Here is a 19,194-nt window from a genome sequence, read left to right as displayed (position 1 = left end):
ATGGAGCTCCATTAAGCTTTGAGCGTTTTAGGCATGTTGTAGCTCCAGAAAAAGTGTCAGTGTATCCCATTGGGCGTATGGACACAGATTATAAATTGCCTTCAGTATTTTGGCAATATATACTTGATATGTATAGGGTGTTTGTAAGTTTATCAATACTTTTCTTGAAAAACAAGGTATTTGGATTTTTTAAATCCTAAGTTACCATGTATGATTAAGGTACTGAGTTTGTCTTAAATTTACCTGAAAGTCGGCCCTATTTTAATAAATATATCTTCTACTGAGGGAGTGGTTTAAAGAATTACCTGCTTTATGGTAAAGATTCTTAAATCTGTATCCTTTCTATGCTGTAAAATAAAACTCCAGAAAGCTTTTTATTTTCATTTCTATTTCTGTTTTTATTCAGCAGTAAGGACTAGCTGCATAGTGAAAAACTCGTTCTTTGAGGTTCTGCTTGAACCGACTTTGCATCTTACTCACTGTAATTTCCGTGTCTTTGAGGAAGCCAAGTTCATATCTCCCTTTCCCTCCCCACATCTTTGAATGTGTTTCTGGGATTCCTTAGTTTTTGTTTTGTGTATGAAATGGCTTCCTAGTTAAACTTTAAGGAAACCGTATAATCCTAAACCTCTTCACTAAGTAAAAGTATAATTTCTGGATCTCATGCTTGTCTTTCTAGTTAAAATCAGTTGGAAACAACTAAGACTTTATCATAGAACTTGAGGCCTTATGAACAGAGTCACTTTGTGGAATGGTGTACGGAATTTGTATTCTCTATTTGTCCTTTTCTTTTCTCAGCTCATTGCTTACATCAAATCTAAAGAAAAATTTACCTGCTGAAGAGTTACTTTATTAGGGGAAAGAGTGAAATGTGATTGGCTTTGTGATGCAAGGATTATTTGATCCTTTCAGACTTTAAATATATAAGGCCATCATCCACAGTGGAATTCTGGTCTTTGTTGCATGTATGTCATTTTTACATTTTGTTTCCAGTTAAATTCTGTCACTCTTTTCTGATTCCAGTTATACTAAGCTTTTAAAGTCATGTTAAACTTTTGACTTAGTGCTGTATTTTGTGCTCACAAAGATCATCTTATATTAGCTTATAGCTTAGTGAGTGCTGAAATACTTCTTGCTCCTTCATGGAACATTCTTTACAGCAGTCCTGCTGTATCTCCCTTCGGTTAGCTCAGTGCCAGCTGTTGCTTTGGTTACAGTGTTCCCGTTTGGGCAAGTTTTTCAGGGATCTTAAACAACTATGCTTCTTTTCTGACTGTTCTTGTGAGATTTTATTTTCCTCCCATATAATGCTACTGAGGTGTTGGAAAAGAAAGAAAAAGTCATATCGTGTTTATTTGTTTCTAAAGTAGGAGAAATAATTTTAGTTTAATAAAGGAAATGGTTGTGCCATCTTCTTAAGTGCTTTTGAAGAGGTAGAAATTCATCTTGATCTATTTGTGAAATTATCCTTTCTCCTCTATTACATGGTCTTTCATCTGATTTTACATCACAGTCTATGAAGTTGGGGAAATTTTATATAGGGTTAAGTGATTTCTTGAAGGTCACGGTGCAGTTTGTAGAAAAATTATTCTTAGAATTGACTGTCCCTAGAGAAAAGATACTGTCTAGAAGACGTTGCTACCTTTTCAGCAGAAGCTTATCTCTTACTAGCATGGTATTTTTCAAATGTGCTTAAATTAAGTCTGTATGTTTTGAGAGCTCTTAAAATTTACCAGAGAGTATTTCTCACCTGCAAAATTGCTATATCTGGAGACCTTCTGAAGTCAAGTGGTGACAGGATGACCCATGGCAGAGTTTAGAATAGGCATGAAAGAGCCCGAGACCTAAAACTGGCCCACTGTGGGCTTGCCCTCTTTGGTGCCTCCATTTCTTTACCTATAAAATGAAGATATTAATATTTGTTCTACCTGTGTTTTTTTTTTAATTTTAATTTTTTAATTTAAGTTTATCTTTTATTTATTTTTTTTTTAATTTTTTTTTTCAACGTTTATTTATTTTGGGGACAGAGAGAGACAGAGCATGAACGGGGGAGGGGCAGAGAGAGAGGGAGACACAGAATGGGAAGCAGGCTCCAGGCTCTGAGCCATCAGCCCAGAGCCCGACGCGGGGCTCGAACTCACGGACCGCGAGATCGTGACCTGGGTGAAGTCGGACGCTTAACCGACTGCGCCACCCAGGCGCCCCTATCTTTTATTTTTTAAAATTACATCCAAATTAGTTAGTATATAGTGAAGCAATGATTTCAGGAGTAGATTCCTTAATGCCCCTTACCTATTTAGCCCAACCCCCCCCCCACAACCCCTCCAGCAACCCTCAGTTTGTTCTCCATATTTGTGAGTCTCTTTTGTTTTGTCCCCCTCCCTGTTTTTATATTATTTTTGTTTCCCTTCCCTTGTGTTCACCTGTTTTGTCTCTTAAAGTCCTCATATGAGTGAAGTCATATGATTTTTGTCTTTCTCTAATTTCACTTAGCATAATACCCTCCAGTTCCATCCACGTAGTTGCAAATGGCAAGATTTCATTCTTTTTGATTGCCAAGTAATACTCCATTGTGTGTGTGTGTGTGTGTGTGTGTGTGTGTGTGTGTGTGTGTACACATACCACATATTCTTTATCCATTCATCCATCGATGGACCTCTGGGCTCTTTCCATACTTTGGATATTGTTGATAGTGCTTCTATAAACATGGGGGTGCATGTGTCCCTTTGAAACACCACACCTGTATCCCTTGGATAAATGCCTAGTAGTGCAATTGCTTGGTCGTAGGGTAGTTCTATTTTTAGTTTTTTGAGAAACCTCCATACTGTTTTCCAGAGTAGCTGCACCAGCTTGCATTTCCACCAACAATGCAAAAGATTTTCTAATTTTTTTTTAACATTTATTTATTATTGAGAGACAGACACAGAGCATGAGCGGGAGTGGTACAGAGAGAAACAGAGACACAGAATCCGAAGCAGGCTCCAGGCTCTGAGCTGTCAGCACAGAGCTCGACGCGGGGCTCGAACCCACAAACTGTGAGATCACGACTTGAGCCAAAGTTGGACACTTAACCAACTGAGCCACCCAAGCACCCCTGTTCTACCTATGTTTTGATGACAAAATAAAATTAGTGAATGTGAAGGCTCTTGTAAATGTGGAAAATAGTATGGAGATTCCTCAAAAAATTAAAAATACAGGGGCGCCTGGGTGTCTTAGTTGAGTGTCTGACTTTTGATTTTGGTTTAGGCCATGATCCCCGGGTCTTGGGATCAAGCCCTGAGTTGGGCACCATGCACAGCGTGGAGCCTGCTTAAGATTCTCTCTCTCTAGGGGCGCCTGGGTGGCGCAGTCGGTTAAGCGTCCGACTTCAGCCAGGTCACGATCTCGCGGTCCGTGAGTTCGAGCCCCGCATTGGGCTCTGGGCTGACGGCTCAGAGCCTGGAGCCTGTTTCGGATTCTGTGTCTCCCTCTCTCTCTGCCCCTCCCCCGTTCATGCTCTGTCTCTCTCTGTCCCAAAAATAAATAAATGTTGAAAAAAAAATTAAAAAAAAGATTCTCTCTCTCTCTCTCTCTCTCCCTCTCTCTCTCTCTCTCTCCCTCTCTGTCTCTCTTTCTCTGTCTTCCTCTTCCTCCTTCCCCACTCACCACACACACACACACACACACACACACACACACACACACTCACACACACTCTCTCTCTCTCTCTCTCTCTCTATATATATATATATATATGTAAAATAAAAAAATTAAAGTGATATAACCATATGACCCAGTAATTCTATTACTGGGTATTTACTTAACATAATTTGAAAGATAAATGCACCCCATTGTCTATTGCAACATTATTTACAATAAATAATATATTATCTATATAGTCAACCCAAGTGACTGCACCAGTTTGCAGTTGCAGTCCCACCAGCAGTGCACAAGGGTTCCCTTTATCCCCACATCCTTACCAACACTTTTTGTTGCTTGTATTTTTGCTTTTAGCCATTCTGACAGGTGTGAGTTGATATCTCATTGTAGTTTTGATTTGTGTTTCCCTGAAGATGAGTGGTGTTGAGTATCCTTTCATGTATCTGTTGCCATCTGTATGTCAGTTTCGGAGAAATGTGTTCATGTCTTCTGCCCATTGTTTAATTGGATTATTTGTTTTTGTATGTGTATATTGAGTATAAGATCTTTATATATTTTGGATACTAGCCCCTTATTGAATGTATCATTTGCAAATATATTCTCCCATTTAGTAGGCTGTCTTTTGGTTTTGTTGATTGTTTCTTTCCCTGTGCAGAAGGTTTTTTTTTTTTTTTAACTTTTTTAACGTTTTATTTATTTATTTTTGAGAGAGAGAGAGGGAGGGAGGGGAAGGGAGACAGCACACGCAGGGGAGGGGCAGAGAGAGAGGAAGACACAGAATCCGAAGACAGGCTCTAGGCTTTGAGCTGTCAGCACAGAGCCTGATGCGGGGCTTGAACTCACAAACCCTGAGATCATGACCTGAACTGAAGTCAGACGCTTAATTGACTGAGCCACCCAGGTGCCCCCAGAATCTTTTTATTTTGATATAGTCCCAGTAGTTTATTTTTGCTTTTGTTTCTGTTGCCTTAGGAGAGGATCTGGAAAAATGTTGTTATAGCGAATGTCAAAGAAATTACTGTGTGCACTCTCTTAGAGGATTTTTATGGTTTCAGGTCTCACATTTAAAAATCCATTTTGAGCTTATTTTTGTGTATGGTGTAAGAAAGTGATCTAATTTCATTTTCTTTCATGTTGCTGTATAGTATTCCCAGCACTGTTTCTTGAAAAGACTGGGTTTTTTTTTCCATTGCATATTTTTGGCTCCTTCATCATAGGTGAATTGACTGAATACTCGTGGGTTTATTTCAGGGTTCTCTGTTCTGTTGATCTTTGTGTCTATTTTTGTGCCAGTACCATACTGTTTTGGTTACTACAGCTTTGTAGTATAGCTTGAAATCTGAGATTGTGATCTTCTTTTTCAAGATTGTTTTGGCTATTCAGGGTCTTTTGTGGTTCTGTACAAATTTTAGTATTGTTTATTCCAGTTCTGTGAAAAATGCTGTTTGGCATTTTGATAGGGATTGTACTGAATGTTTAGATTGCTTTGGATAGTATGGACAGTTGAACAGTCTTCTCTCACTCCATGAGCATGGAATATCTTTTGTGCATTTGCATGGTTTTCTGTTGCCCTTAACTGTTTGTATTGATTTCCTAAGGCTGCATAACAAATTACCACGTACTACGAAGCTTAAAGCAACAGAAATTTATTTTCTCATAATTCTGATGGTTACGAATCCAAATCAAAGTATTGGCAGGGCCATGCTCCCTCTGGAGGCTCTGGGGAAGAATCCTTCCCTGCCTCTTCTTAACTTCTCCTGGCTCTAGTCCATCCCTGAATTTCCGTGGCTTGTAATGGCATCACTCTGATCTCTGCCTCTGTTGTCACAAGGCCTCTTTCACTGTATGTGTCTCTGTGTGACATCAGTCATTGGATTCAGAGCCCACTGCCATCTAGTATGACTTCATCTCAGTGTAACTAATTACATCAGCAAAGATCCTGTCTCCAGATAAGGTCACAGTCTGACGTTTCAGGGGGACATGAATTCGTTGGGGGCAAAGGGGCACTAATTTTAGACATGACACTGTCTAAAATTTAATCTATTTGTAAAACATAAACATTTGGCTGCTCAAGCTGCCACAACAAAAGCCATAGGCCGGGTAGGTAGCTTAAATAACAGAAATGTATTTTCTCACAGTTCTGGATGTTGGAAGGTCCAAGATCAGGGTTGAGCAGGGTTCAGTTTACGGTGAGGAGTCTCTTCCTGGCTTGCAGACAGCTGCCTTCTTCCTGAATCCTCTCACATGGCACAGAGACAGAGCGTACAAGCTCTCTGGTATCTTTTATTTTATTTTTTTTAAATTTTTTTTTTAATTTTTTTTTTTTATTTTTTTTTGGGACAGAGAAAGACAGAGCATGAACGGGGGAGGGGCAGAGAGAGAGGGAGACACAGAATCGGAAACAGGCTCCAGGCTCCGAGCCATCAGCCCAGAGCCTGACGCGGGGCTCAAACTCATGGACCGCGAGATCGTGACCTGGCTGAAGTCGGACGCTTAACCGACTGCGCCACCCAGGCGCCCCTCTGGTATCTTTTATAAGAGCACTAATGCCATCAGACCAGGGTCCTACCCCCAGGACCTCATCTAACTCTAATTAGCACCCAATAGCCCCATCTCTGAATACCACCACCTTGGGTGTTAGGGCTTCATCTGAATTTGGGTGAGGGGACACAGGCGTTCCAGTCCATGGCAACATGCAAAACTGAAATATGTATTTTATATTAGCCAATATCTTGGAAGCTAATTATTTTTAAAAGCCAATTGTGATTGTTTATATTCAGACATAAAACTTACTTTTATTGTCTTGGGAAAAAATTAAACAAGATTCGTGTTTATTTAATAATATGAACATTCGTGTATTATTTTATTCAATTTAATATCTTTGCCCCCAAATAAACTGTTTTAGGTATGTAAGGTATCTGATTTACATTTTTTCTCCTAATTTGTTATCATTTTCATTTCCTATTATTTACCATAGACTTTTAAATTAAAATACAACTAACAGCAAAGTGCATAAATTATAAGAGTGCAGCTCAATGATTTTTTCACAAAGTGAACAAACATATAACTAAACATTGGGATTAAAATTAAAAACAGCTAAAACCATTACCAGCATTCCACAAACTTCCCATATGCCCCTTATTTGGCTGATAAATTCCCCCAGGTAATTCTTTTATATCTCCCTAAAATTTGAGAGCTGTTTCTGTAGGCACCTGGATTTGTAGCAGGTGTTTATGTAGATCTCTTACCTATCAGATGTCACATTAGTGGACTTAGTTTCCATCATATGCTCTTATTCACAGGCATTTGTACGTGCTGTTCCTTTGCTTGGAGGAGTTTTCTTTTTGCTTTCCCCCTCCTCCTGGAAATCTTCTCACACGTCCTTACCTCCATGCCGCTGGACACCTTCCCATGACAGCTTCATTTCAGGTCTTAGCTGAGATTCTTTCCTTTCAGGATCATTTCTGACTCCTCCATTCTTCTTCCCTCCCCAGTTGAGTTAATCACCCCTCTTATGTGTTTTCATTAAACTTTCCATTTCTCCTCTCACTTATCATAGTGCATTCTAATTGCTGCTTTACTTGTCTCTGTCTCCCATCAGACCGTGAATAACGAAAAGTCAGAGTGCAGTACTTCATTTTTTTTTATCCTTTGTATCTTGCACATGGTCGGTGTATAGTGGATGATACACATTGAATGATAACAAAATTACTATGTTTTAGTAGTGCAAAGTGTTCTAACAGTTCATCTAGTCCAGCCCCCTCATTTGACAGATGAAGGAACTACAAGCCTGAAATTTATTGTTAGTAAGGGCTTGGAAAAAGCCTATGGTCAAAATACATAGTATTTGTCTGTGACGAGAGCGGATGGTAGAGAAAGGACATTAATGTTCAATATCTTTAGGGAATATTCTTCATTTGAATCATAGCTACACAAAATGATTGCATTTTCAATTTTCCTAGTGTTCCAATTTCATTCCTGACTGGAGTATTGTATCATTCCATGTCTGTTCTCTCACTCTCACTGATTCTATTCTTGATTTACTTCCTTTGTGATTTATAGTTTCCAACACTACTGTTTTCATTTTTTATTCAGGTTAGTTTGCCACTCAGACAAGGTTGCTGAGATGATCCATTTCAAAAATGTTCTCATTTCCCACCAAAGATGTTTGGCACTTTAGACTCAGCATGACTAACAGCTAAGTGCTTTTTTAGCAACAGCCTCTGATCCTCCCATGCCCACCTCTCTCCTGCTCATCCGCTCACCCAAATGGTCTCCTTCTTCTGATTGTCCTTTTTTTCTTTTCCCATCTTCTCAGTCTTCCAAACTTGAGCCTTTGAAGAGACTAGGCTCTTCCCTAACTCTTGTCCATTGTAGTCAGTCAGCGTCCAGTTTGTTTCCAGTGTTTCAGAATCTCTTGTATCTGTCTTGTTCTTTATATTCTCACTGCACCTCTCTAGTTCAAGCTCTTTTTTCAACTATCATCAAAGCTGATTATTTCATTTCCTCAAACAACTTAGATTGTGATTATCTAGAAGACATCAATAATTTTTTTACTACAATCAAAGTAAGATAAATGTTTTACAGAATGCCACTCAGTGTTGCTAGTGACCAGATCCTTTTTTGTCAGCTCAACATTATCTTTTACTGTCTTTTTTTATGTACATCACATTCACGGTAGTAGAATCTGTGTACTGCTCCTTGAACATAGTCTGTAGTTTTCCTCTGTCATTTCTTTGTGTATTATGTTGTTCTTAAAAATAAAATAAAATAAAAAAAACAACTATCTTCAAATGAATATATGGTTCTCATCCTTTGAAGTCTGTCAGTCATCTATTCCAGTGGTTCTCAGATGTTGGTTCCTAGATGGCTGCCAGGCTAACTATATCAGAACAATCTAAAGAACTTTGAAAAATACAATAACCAGGTGTCATTCTGATCCAATTGAACCACAGTTTTTGGAGTTAAGGTCTTGTTGGCTACATTTTTACAAAAAAGATCTTCAGATAATTTTGGGAATTCCTATTCATCTATCCTCATAATTTTTAAATTTATGAAGTTGAGATACACAGGAGAGAAAGGAGTTCCTCAGGGTTACTCATATTTATTGGGTAACTACTCATTTAAATGATGACTATGGAGCAGTAAGAATTTCTTGGGAACTGAAACAAAGACTATTGTTAACATTCTTTTAACTTTTGGAATATTGAATGATCTGAGAACCAGCATTTTGTACTACTCATACACTGAGTCCTAGGTATTTTAAATGTGTTATTTCAATAGTCTTTTCATTTGTCATACAAAGATTAGCAAGCCAAATGATAAAAAAAATTTTTTTAATGTTTTTAATTTATTTTTTGAGAGAGCTCGAGTAGGGGAGGGCAGAGAGAGAGGGAGACACAGAATCTGAAGCAAGCTCCAGGCTCTGAGCTGTCAGCACAGAGCCCGACAAGGGGCTCAAACCCACGAACCGTGAGATTGTGACCTGAGCCGAAGTTGGACACTCAACTGACTGAGCTGCCCAAGTGCCCCCAAATGATAAAAATTTTATTTATTCAACTGATAATTCTTAAACACCTAACACCTGTGATAGATGTAACGAGTGTTGCAGTGAATAAAACAAACTTGGTGTGTTCCCTTAGAGATCTTAAAATCTGATGAGGAAGGAATTATTAATTATATAAGTAAAATAAGGTTTGATGAGTGATAATTTACCCAGTGTCACACAGTTACATATATAGCAACGTTGGGTTTTTATCCCAAGACTATCTGCATATAACAGCCCACGTTCTTTCCACATTAACTATGATTCCAACAGATCAAGGTAAAGGCAACTAATTCTTGTTGAGCTCTTTATTCTATCTTTAGTGCTAGATGGGTTACAAGGATAATTTCATTTACCTGTAAGGTTGGCGCAGGTGGTGCAGATGAGTAAGCTAAGTCTCAGAAAAGTAATTTGCTAAGGTTTTGTCTACTAACTGCACATGTGTGGCTTCTGATCTAGGTCTGACTCCAAAGACCTGTGAAACAGGAATAACAGAATCTCAGAATAGAATCAACAAATCCGATAGTTGGTTATTTGACAAGATTAATACTTTAAATTGGTAAATACTGAAAAAGACTGATGAGGGGGGGGGGGCTGAGAATCTAAAGACACACATTACCAGTATTAAGAATAAAAAAAATTGACCTAATTATATACTTAACAGAAACTAACATGTTTGTAAGAGGACACTAAATATAACTTTATAATAGTAGATTTGAAAATTTAGATAAAATGGAGAAATTTCTGGAGAAACAACTTATTGAAAATAACACTAGGAAAATTAGAATCTGAATAGTTTTATTGATAAGATTGAATTTCTCATTATACACCTTCCCTCAAAGAAAACCCCACAGATAGGTTCACTATTTAATTCATCCAAACATTTAATAAATCAACCAGTGTTGCACAAACTCTAAGAATTGAGAAAAAAGGAAAGAAGGAACACTTACTTGATTATTTCATGAGGCCAGTATAAACTTGATACCAAAACAAGGATATTATGAGGAAGGATATTAACTGTCTTGACAATCAGTGCAAAAATACTTAAGAAAGTATTAGCAAATGTAATTCAGAGACAGGTAAAAAGGATAATTTATTATTATCACGATGACTTTAGTCTAGAAGTGCAGTGTAATGTTATCAATAAAGGGAAAAATTGATCATCTCAATATATGCAGAACAAGAATTTAATAAAACTCAACATCAATCTATGACTTAAAAACTCCTAGCAGACCTAGCAAAGAATTTTTTTTAGTAAATGATATCTGCAAAAATCACAGTATTGAAATATTTAAGGCTTTCTACTTGAGATTAGGAATGATACAAAGATATTACTCGTACCACTTGTATGTAGTAACATACTGAAGATCCTAACCAGGGTAATGAGAGAGAACAATAAAATGTAGAAGGATTGGAAAATGAAGAAATAAAAAATACTCAGAGATAACATGGTTATGTATATAGAAAATTGAAAACAATCTCCAGAAAAACTATTAGAATTAATAACTGAACTTTGGTAAATTTCAATGTATAAAAACCTGTTGTATTTTCAGTATACCAGCAACAGAGAAACAAAAAGATTTTTAAATTACCACTTAAGTATCCAAAAAATATTAAACGTGTAGGAATGATTCAAATGAAAGATATATAATAGCTCTTCAAGAAACTGTAACATTATTAAGAGAAATTAAAGAAAACCTGAGTAAATGAACAGAACTACCCTTATTCATGGATTGGAGAGTTCATACTTATAAAGATTTCCATTCTTTCTGATTTTACGTATAGATTTATTGTAGTCTCAAAATTTCAGGAGTTTTTCTCTTTGATGGAAACGATATGCCATTATAAGATTTATGCGGAAGCATCCTGAAGCAAGAATAGCCCGTACACCAAACTGAAGAACAGGGACGGAGGACTACCAGACTTATTCTAGAGCTACGATAATTTCCATAGGTGAACTGACATACAGATAGACAAATGGCACAGAATTGAAGGTCCAGAAACAAACACACATAGATGGAAAGTTGATTTACTGCAAAGGTAGGCTTTGAGAGCAAGGAGGCAAAGATTGTCTTATCCTTGTTTGTTCTTTCAAATAAATTGTGCTGGGTCTGGGACGCCTGGGTGGCTCAGTCAGTTGGGCGTCCGACTTCTGCTCAGGTCATGATCTTGGGGATCATGAGTTCGAGCCCTGCATCAGGCTCTGTACTGACAGCTCAGAGCCTGGAGCCTGCTTTGTATTCTGTGTCTCCCTCTCTCTCTGCTCCTCTCTTTCTCTCTCAAAAATAAACATTTAAAAACAAATTGTGCTGGGTCAGTTGGGTATTCATATAGAAAAATATTAATCTTGGCTCTTATACAGGAAGTAATTCCAGGTGGATTATATATCTAAATATTAAAGGTAAAGCAGTAGGGTTTCTAGAGGATAAATCATGAATGAAAGACATCTTCATAAATGTGGGATGGAAAATTTTTAGGATACTAAAAGTGCTAACTATAGGTTGATAAAATGGACTGTATTTAAATGAGGAACTTCTTTTCCTTATAAGACTTCTTAAGAGTGGGAGAACATCTTTGCAATACATATAATCATGAAAGTGATTACATCCAAATATGTAAACAACTTTTACAAATATGTAAAAGATGAAAATAACCAGTGAGAAAAATGGGCAAAAGAGATGAATATGTACTTCACAAAAGCAGCTGTCCAAATGGATAATTTACATGCAAGAAAGGATAACTTCTTAGTCATCACAGAAATGTAAATTAAAACCACCATGAACATTCCAGAGAATAGCTTTAAAAGATGATAATTCTAAATTTTGGTAAGATGGTGAAGCACCCACAACTCATTTATTGCTGCTGGAGTGTAAATTGGTACAATGACTTTGGGAAATAGGCAGAATCTACAAATGCTAAGCATACAAATACCTAGTGATTCAGCATTTCTACTCTTACCCAGCAGAAATGCATATGCATGTATGTTCACTAAAAGCTGTGCACCAGAATGTTTGATGGCAGCATTGTTTAAAATATGTAAAAAATGGAATAACTCAAATGTAATCCAGTTGGATATTAGTTGGATAGAGAAAGGTAAATTTCTAATCAACAGCAGTGAAAACAAGGTAACTACTGCTACATGCAACCACATGGATGCATTTTACAAGTAAAATTTTGACCAAAAGGCAGACACAAAATAATAGCTTTTTTATGGTTCCATTTATGTAAAATTCAGAAATAGGCAAAACTAATCAATAGTGTTAGAAGTTATGATAATGATGATATTTAGAGATGTGCATTTGGAACAGTACAAAAGATTCAGAAGTGCTGATACTCGGTTTTATGGTCCAGGTGGTAGTTACAAAGATGTGTTCACTTTGTGATAATTCTTAGAGCTGTGTTTATATAATTTGCACACTCCTTTGTATATATGTTAAAGAATTTTAATTATTATTTTGTAGTGCCCCAACAAACAATATGTTTACATTAAGCTGAATGTGAATAACTGGCATTAATTGAAAAAGTGGTCACATTAATTGGAAGGCTTAAAATTACAACTAGAATGATTGTAAGTAGTATAAATTATAATTATTACAAATAATACCACATCAGATGCTTCTTTAATAGTGAGCTATATATATTTCTGTTTTGAAAAGTTTTGGGGGGTTAATAATTTTTGGAGTGGGAAATGATGAAGACTGGTCCATGTTATTAGCCAGATCGTTCAAGTGAAATAATAACTTTAAATGTGTTTCAGTTGCTATACAGTGTATCTTAAAATGTACATTCAGCTGATAACACTGAAACCCTACCATATATTGAGAAGCTATGCTCTTCAGACTCTTTGAGGATAATAAAGGCAATAAATACGATTTTACAATATATATTCTGCCTTTATAAAGTGAAAATTTCCTTAAAGGTCGCTCAGGTAATGCTTGCTTTTGTATTATACAGACACTCGTATAATGCTAGAGGAAATTTCTTTGCAGCTGCATAATTTTGATCTTTTTTTAAAACATTTGTTTATGTGATGAGAGAGAGAGAGAGCGGTAGCACAAGCAGGAGAGGGGCAGAGAGAGAGGGAGAAAAAGAATTCCAAGCAGGCTCCACGCTGTCAATGCAGAGCCAATGCAGGGCTTGAACTCACAAAGCATGAGATCATGACCTGAGCCGAAATCAAGAGCTGGGTGCTTAACTGACTGAGCCACCCAGGTGCCCCTTGATCTTGATCTCTACTAAAAAATAAAAAAAAAAATATTACCACTCTGGGGAGAATGGAATAAATGGAACTAACAATAACCAAAACATAGCTATACCTCATGTTTTCACTTAATAATTTTATGTGAATAGCTTATTTTCTCCCATTTTCTTTGGTAGTTCACTGACAGAGAATTGACAGTGTATAAAAGAATTAAATTCTATTATAACTATATGAACAGATTAAATTAAGCTTTTTCCACTAAAATATTTGAAATGATGTCCATTTGCTTCTTTTTCTTGGGGGGGGGGGAAGTATACAGTGGGTATTGCTATTCACCAACCTTGTTTCTTGCTACTTTCTTTAAGCTGATTCTACTTTGCCTCCGTTTGTGCGTGTGTTATTACAGCATGTTCTATTATTAACACCGGTGTATTTCAGGAGTAACCTTTTGTCTTATTTCTAAACTTAACAGTTTAGAAATGAAGTTAATAAAATAATTTAACTCTTAAAATAAGTGCCTCTAATAACAGGCACTGAATCATAAATGAAAGTGGACTTTCAGCTATTTGGATCTGGAGATATATGTTGATGTGAACCATATTCTGGCTTGATGATTCATGTACTTAGTGACAAAGCCAACAACCTGTTAATAATACTATGGACTCAATCTGCTCACAGTATTTTGACTGCCTACTCCTCTCTGCTATAGTCACCCTGCTCTAGCCACTGTCAGGGCCTTCTTGCTGTTTGATTGATTAGCTGCCAAGCATATTTTAGCTCAGCGCTTTCATTGATACCTGTTCAGATCTGTTTTACCCCATATCCTCCTCAGACTCCCTCCCTCATCATATTTAGGTCTCGGTTTGAAAATCACCTCAGAGATGCATGTAACAGAGTATCAGGTAGTGAAAATTGACTCCTCTGACTTATAACTGGCTTCTCTGACTTCTTCTGTCTGTAATTTCCCCATCATTCTCTATTCTTATTCCCTGATTGATTTTTTTCTGTAGCAGTTATCACTACTTGATACTCTGTTACAGATATATTATTAATATATTTCTTGGTAAAGGGGCTCCTGGGTGGCTCATTCGGTTAAGCTTCCAACTTCAGCTCAGGTCATGATCTTGTGGTTCAGTCTGTGCTGAGAGCTCAGAGCCTGGATCCTGCTTTGGATTGTGTGTGTGTGTGTGTGTGTGTGTGTGTGTCTCTCTCTCAAAAATAAACATTTAAAAAAATTTTTTAAATATATATTTCTTTGCATATATAACCCCTACCCCCCTTTTGTGCATGCATGTTCTCTCTCTCTCTCTCTCTCTCTCTCTCTTTCAAAAATAAACATTTTTTGGGGCGCCTGGGTGGCTCAGTCGGTTGAGCGGCCGACTTCGGCTCAGGTCATGATCTCACGGTCCATGAGTTCGAGCCCCACGTTGGGCTCTGTGCTGACAGCTCGGAGCCTGGATCCTGCTTCCGATCCTGTGTCTCCCTCTCTCTCTGCCCCTCCCCCGTTCATGCTCTGTCTCTCTCTGTCTCAAAAATAAATAAACGTTAAAAAAAATTAAAAAAAAACATTTTTTAAAAATTAAAAAAATATATATTTCTTAGTAAATAGAAGTTCCATGACGGTAGGGACTTAATTAGTTTTGTTTACAACTATATTTCTAGGACCTGGAACCAAGACCTACATAGTAAGCACTGTATAAATATTTCTGGTTAGAATGAATTGAATGAATGAAATATAATGAATAGTGTCAGTCTGCATGGATCTGCCCTCAGTTAACTCTGCGGATATTCTTCAAACAGATGTAGGGTTGTTGTTATTTCCAGCATGGCTCTCTTGATAGGGATTGGTGGTAAATTTTAAATAAGCTCTAATAATATAACAGATTTTTGATCTTATTATTATCCTTTAAAGGATGAGAAAAAGGGAAAGGGGAAAATAATATACATAGTATTTAATTTTGTCTTTTATGGAAGAAATCATGACTAAAAATAATATTTGTTCTAAATGGACTCCCTTTGTTCCTGCCTGTGATAATTTAAAAATTTAATAGTAACTACTCAAGTACCACTTAAAGTTGTAGATTTATATTGATTTTGTTTGTTTTCCTTTTATACCTATTCCCACTCCCCATGCCCACCTTTTTAAAGAATCCAACTCAAGTTGGAACAGCTCTTCAGGTTTTCCATAATCTTGGAACTTTGAAGGAAACTATTACCAGCGTTGTGGATGGATATTGTGCTTCTTTAGAAGAACATATCAACAGTGCATTAGACATCAAAGTTCTGACTCAGCCTTCGCAGTCAGCTGTGAGAGGTATGGCTATGGTTTATATTTAGCTGCTTTATTTATTTATAACCAAGAAGTCCTTTGAATAGTATGTGAAACACTTAAGTTTCAAAGCAGTCTAATGACTCATATTTTAGTAGACAGAAAATGAGAGAAGAAATTATGTTTCAGAATTTATTTATAACTTTTTTTGTCTAATCAGTGAGTTGAATTGGCCAATTGGTATATTCAGAACTTCTAGAAAAAAAAAATCTATAAACTGTGGCTTCACTTAGTTCAGAGGAAACAGATGCAAGAAAAAAAAAAAGGAACATTTTTCTTTCTGAAATCCTTATCCTCACATGTACTTCTTGAGACAGAAAATATTTTTTAAGGAAATGCAATTTCTTCCTTAGCTTTTTGGGCTTTTCCTTTTAATAATTCTGGTATTCAGGAGCCAAAAAGGTTAACTGTGGAGGTAGAAACTGATACAACCTTTGGGAACATTACAATGACAGCAAAATGTAAAGAAAACTACTAAACAAAGGAATGAGAGAGGAGTAGCCCTACAATAGCAGTTTGTGACCTTTTTCCTGCCAAGATGTACCTGCCGATGGCATTCAGATCTAACACACCCCTCAAAGGTGGGATAGGAAAGAGTACACATTGTGTGTGGCTTTCACTTACGTAACCAACACATGTCTGCATTTCTTTCCTTCTTTCTTCTCTCATGTTAATAAGGAGGAGCCGTCCTTGCTCCTGGCAGAAACCGAGTACTCTGCTTTTGCTTTAGATCCCATCTCCCAAGGGCATTGCTTTAGCAGATCCCCTCTGTCTGCCATGCAGTTACTTTTCCTTCTTTAAGTCTCTTTCCTGTCATGTACAGTCATGCTAGTGTACCTTCTGCTTAAAGACAGACACCTCTATCTTGACTGCATTTCTTTTTTCTTCCCTCATTTTATTTCTTCAGACTACAGAAAATCCCCCAAAGTTGTTGTCAGACTTACTGTCTCCAGCTTCTCTCTTTCCATTTTTCTGTCGGAGAAGCTATTCTACCATCACAGAGTTGTCCTAAAGAATAAATGGAATAATGCATATAGAACTAATAACAGAGTTCCTCATACAAGGCTAATACTAAAATATTTACAGTCAGTAATTATGGTTTTTATATTTGCTGTATAAACATAGCCTTAAATAACGCACAATATATGTCACTCATAAATAAGTTGCACTAGATAAAAAGAGATAAAAGAATCTTGGATCTTAAAGGGATTTTTAAAGGTTAGCCCTAGCCTCTGAATAGGCCTGTATTAAAACTATCCCAGAAGGGGAGCTTTGAAAAGAAATTGCCGAAGGAGATTTCACTCTCAGCTTTTCCCAGCAATTATTCTCAGAAAGTTTGATCTCATGTTTAAATTTCCAGGAGCAGTTTAATCTCATTCCCTCTTGTGTTGTCAAGAAAAAGAAAAAAAAAATTTAAAGCAATTATTCACATGCTGTCATTCCTAATGTACACCGTTTTTGTTGAAAGAATAAAGAGTTTTAAAGCCTTATTATAATCTGTTGAGAAGTAGATACAGTGGTTTAACGTACAAACCTTAAGCATCAATTTCTTTATTAATTTTTTTAAAGAATAATCACTATTATTTTTAGTTTTTTAAGTGTGACATTGACAATATTCATATTAATTTGCTGATCTTGTTGGTCATATTAAGATTATGGAGTAGAATGTCCTTATTTTTTGGAAGTACACATTAAAGCATTCAAGGGTGATAGGGCATCATGTCAATAACTTACTAACAAACAATTCAGGGAAATTTTTTTTTAGTATGCTTTCAAATTTTCTATATGTTTAAGATTTTTCCTCTCAAATATATAAAGTTCAATAATCTTAAGGAAAAATGTTACCTATTATGTGTGTTGGAAAGGTTTACAATTCAATAAGAAAAAGAGAACTTAAAAAATAAGAATATGATTAGGCAGTTCATAGAACACATCTAATAAACAGGAAAATATGTTAAGCGTCTTTCTAGAGGGTGACCGAACTAATTATTAGGGAAGTACAGATAAAACAAGGATACTGTTTCTCAACCATGAGACTGGTAAAACCCAAGAATTAAGTGTTGGGCGAGTGCAGAAACTCTCGTTAACACTGATTGTAGGAGAATGAAATGGTTCAGCCACTTGACTCAGTTTTATCAAATTGTTCTCTGAGGTTAAAACCGTATGTACCTTGTGATCTTATAATTTCTCTTATAAGAATATACCCTAGAGAACCTGTCACGTAGATACAAGAATTTTTTATTGTGCTATTACTTGTAGTAGTGAAAAAGTGAAAACAGTCTTTCCTTCAGTGGAAATAAAGGGCTATCATTGGGTCTCTGTTTTTTAGTGAGCTTATGCCTTTGTACCTTGAACTGTACAAGCGTACTAATTTTGTTTTCTCCTCCCTTGGGTGGGAGAGAATGACTACAGAAGGACTGGAGTTGGATATTTCCCTTCCCTGGTCAGTTAGGTTCTGATAACACTCCAGAAGTTTAGGTTCTGGTTAACCAGCTTCCCCTTAGGGCAGGCCTTGTTAAGAATAGAGTCCTCTGGTGTATTTCAAGATGCTTTCCTTTTTCCTCCTCCTGCTAGAGGCACTGGGCGATTTTTCTCCCACATTTACTGTGGGAAACTATTTGGGTTCCTGGATGCAAATCTCACAATATTGTGGGCCACCCTGACTGACTACCCCTGGAGCTTTTAATTTTCACAATTGACCACTTTGAGTCTGTAGCAATTCATCAGTTACACTTCACGTTTTCCTGCCCTAGCACTGGCTCCCACTGTTTCCTGCTAGCCAGGCTCTGTTCTGATACATGGAGACTTCCTGTATTCGCCTGTCTCTCTGATCTTGGGGGCAAGTGGTTTGCCATGTGTCCTCCCCTCTCTTACAGGTCCAAGAAGAATTTTTCATTCTTTTAGGCTTTTCATTTGTTGTTAGGACAGAGTGGCAACGTACAAGCTTCTTACAGTTGAACCAAGAAATGGAAGTTGTTAACTCAGATTTTTACCCCCTGTAACTTACTTGCTTTTAGTTTGATGTTGTTAAAAGTAAGACAGCTGGCTCAAAATGGAGTCACTTATGCTAAACCCCATGCCACCAAAGTGAGACGTAACTTAATTACAGTTTCAGCCTTTCAGCCCTTCCGAGAAATTGAATCCTAAGTCAGTCAGTCAGTCAGTCAGTCAGTCAGTCAGTCAGGAATAACCTAATCAGTACTAGTGAGGCAATCTGTCCTACTGTCCTCTAAAGGAAAGTGACCTTGCCATAACCAGTTTGCCTTTTTTATCTAGTATAACTTCTTTGTTCCTGTTCCCTTCTGCCTATAAAAGTCTCTCATTTTGAATAGCTCTTCAGAGTTCCTTTCTATCTGCTAGATTGCTTGCTGCCTGATTGATGAATTGTTGAATAAAGCCAGTAAGATCTTTAAATTTTACTCAGTTGAATTTTATTTTTTAACAATGTCCATATGGGTCTTTATTTATCTTTGAAGTTTA

The 19,194-nt window shown here is 36.9% G+C and overlaps 1 protein-coding gene across 1 annotated transcript in view; it reads left to right on the top strand.

Moving 5' to 3' along the window:
* Positions 1 to 19,194, top strand: part of COG5 (component of oligomeric golgi complex 5) — a 321,373-nt gene that overhangs the window by 154,947 nt on the left and 147,232 nt on the right. The window contains exon 8 of the mRNA XM_040472926.1: positions 15,534 to 15,699. Coding sequence (XP_040328860.1) covers positions 15,534 to 15,699 — 166 coding nt within the window. The remainder of the gene's footprint in view (positions 1 to 15,533; positions 15,700 to 19,194) is intronic.

Source organism: Herpailurus yagouaroundi, unplaced genomic scaffold, assembly GCF_014898765.1.
Source record: "Herpailurus yagouaroundi ecotype Mexico unplaced genomic scaffold, PumYag 100, whole genome shotgun sequence".
NCBI lineage: Eukaryota > Metazoa > Chordata > Mammalia > Carnivora > Felidae > Herpailurus > Herpailurus yagouaroundi.
This window is presented reverse-complemented; position numbering and strand designations above follow the sequence as displayed.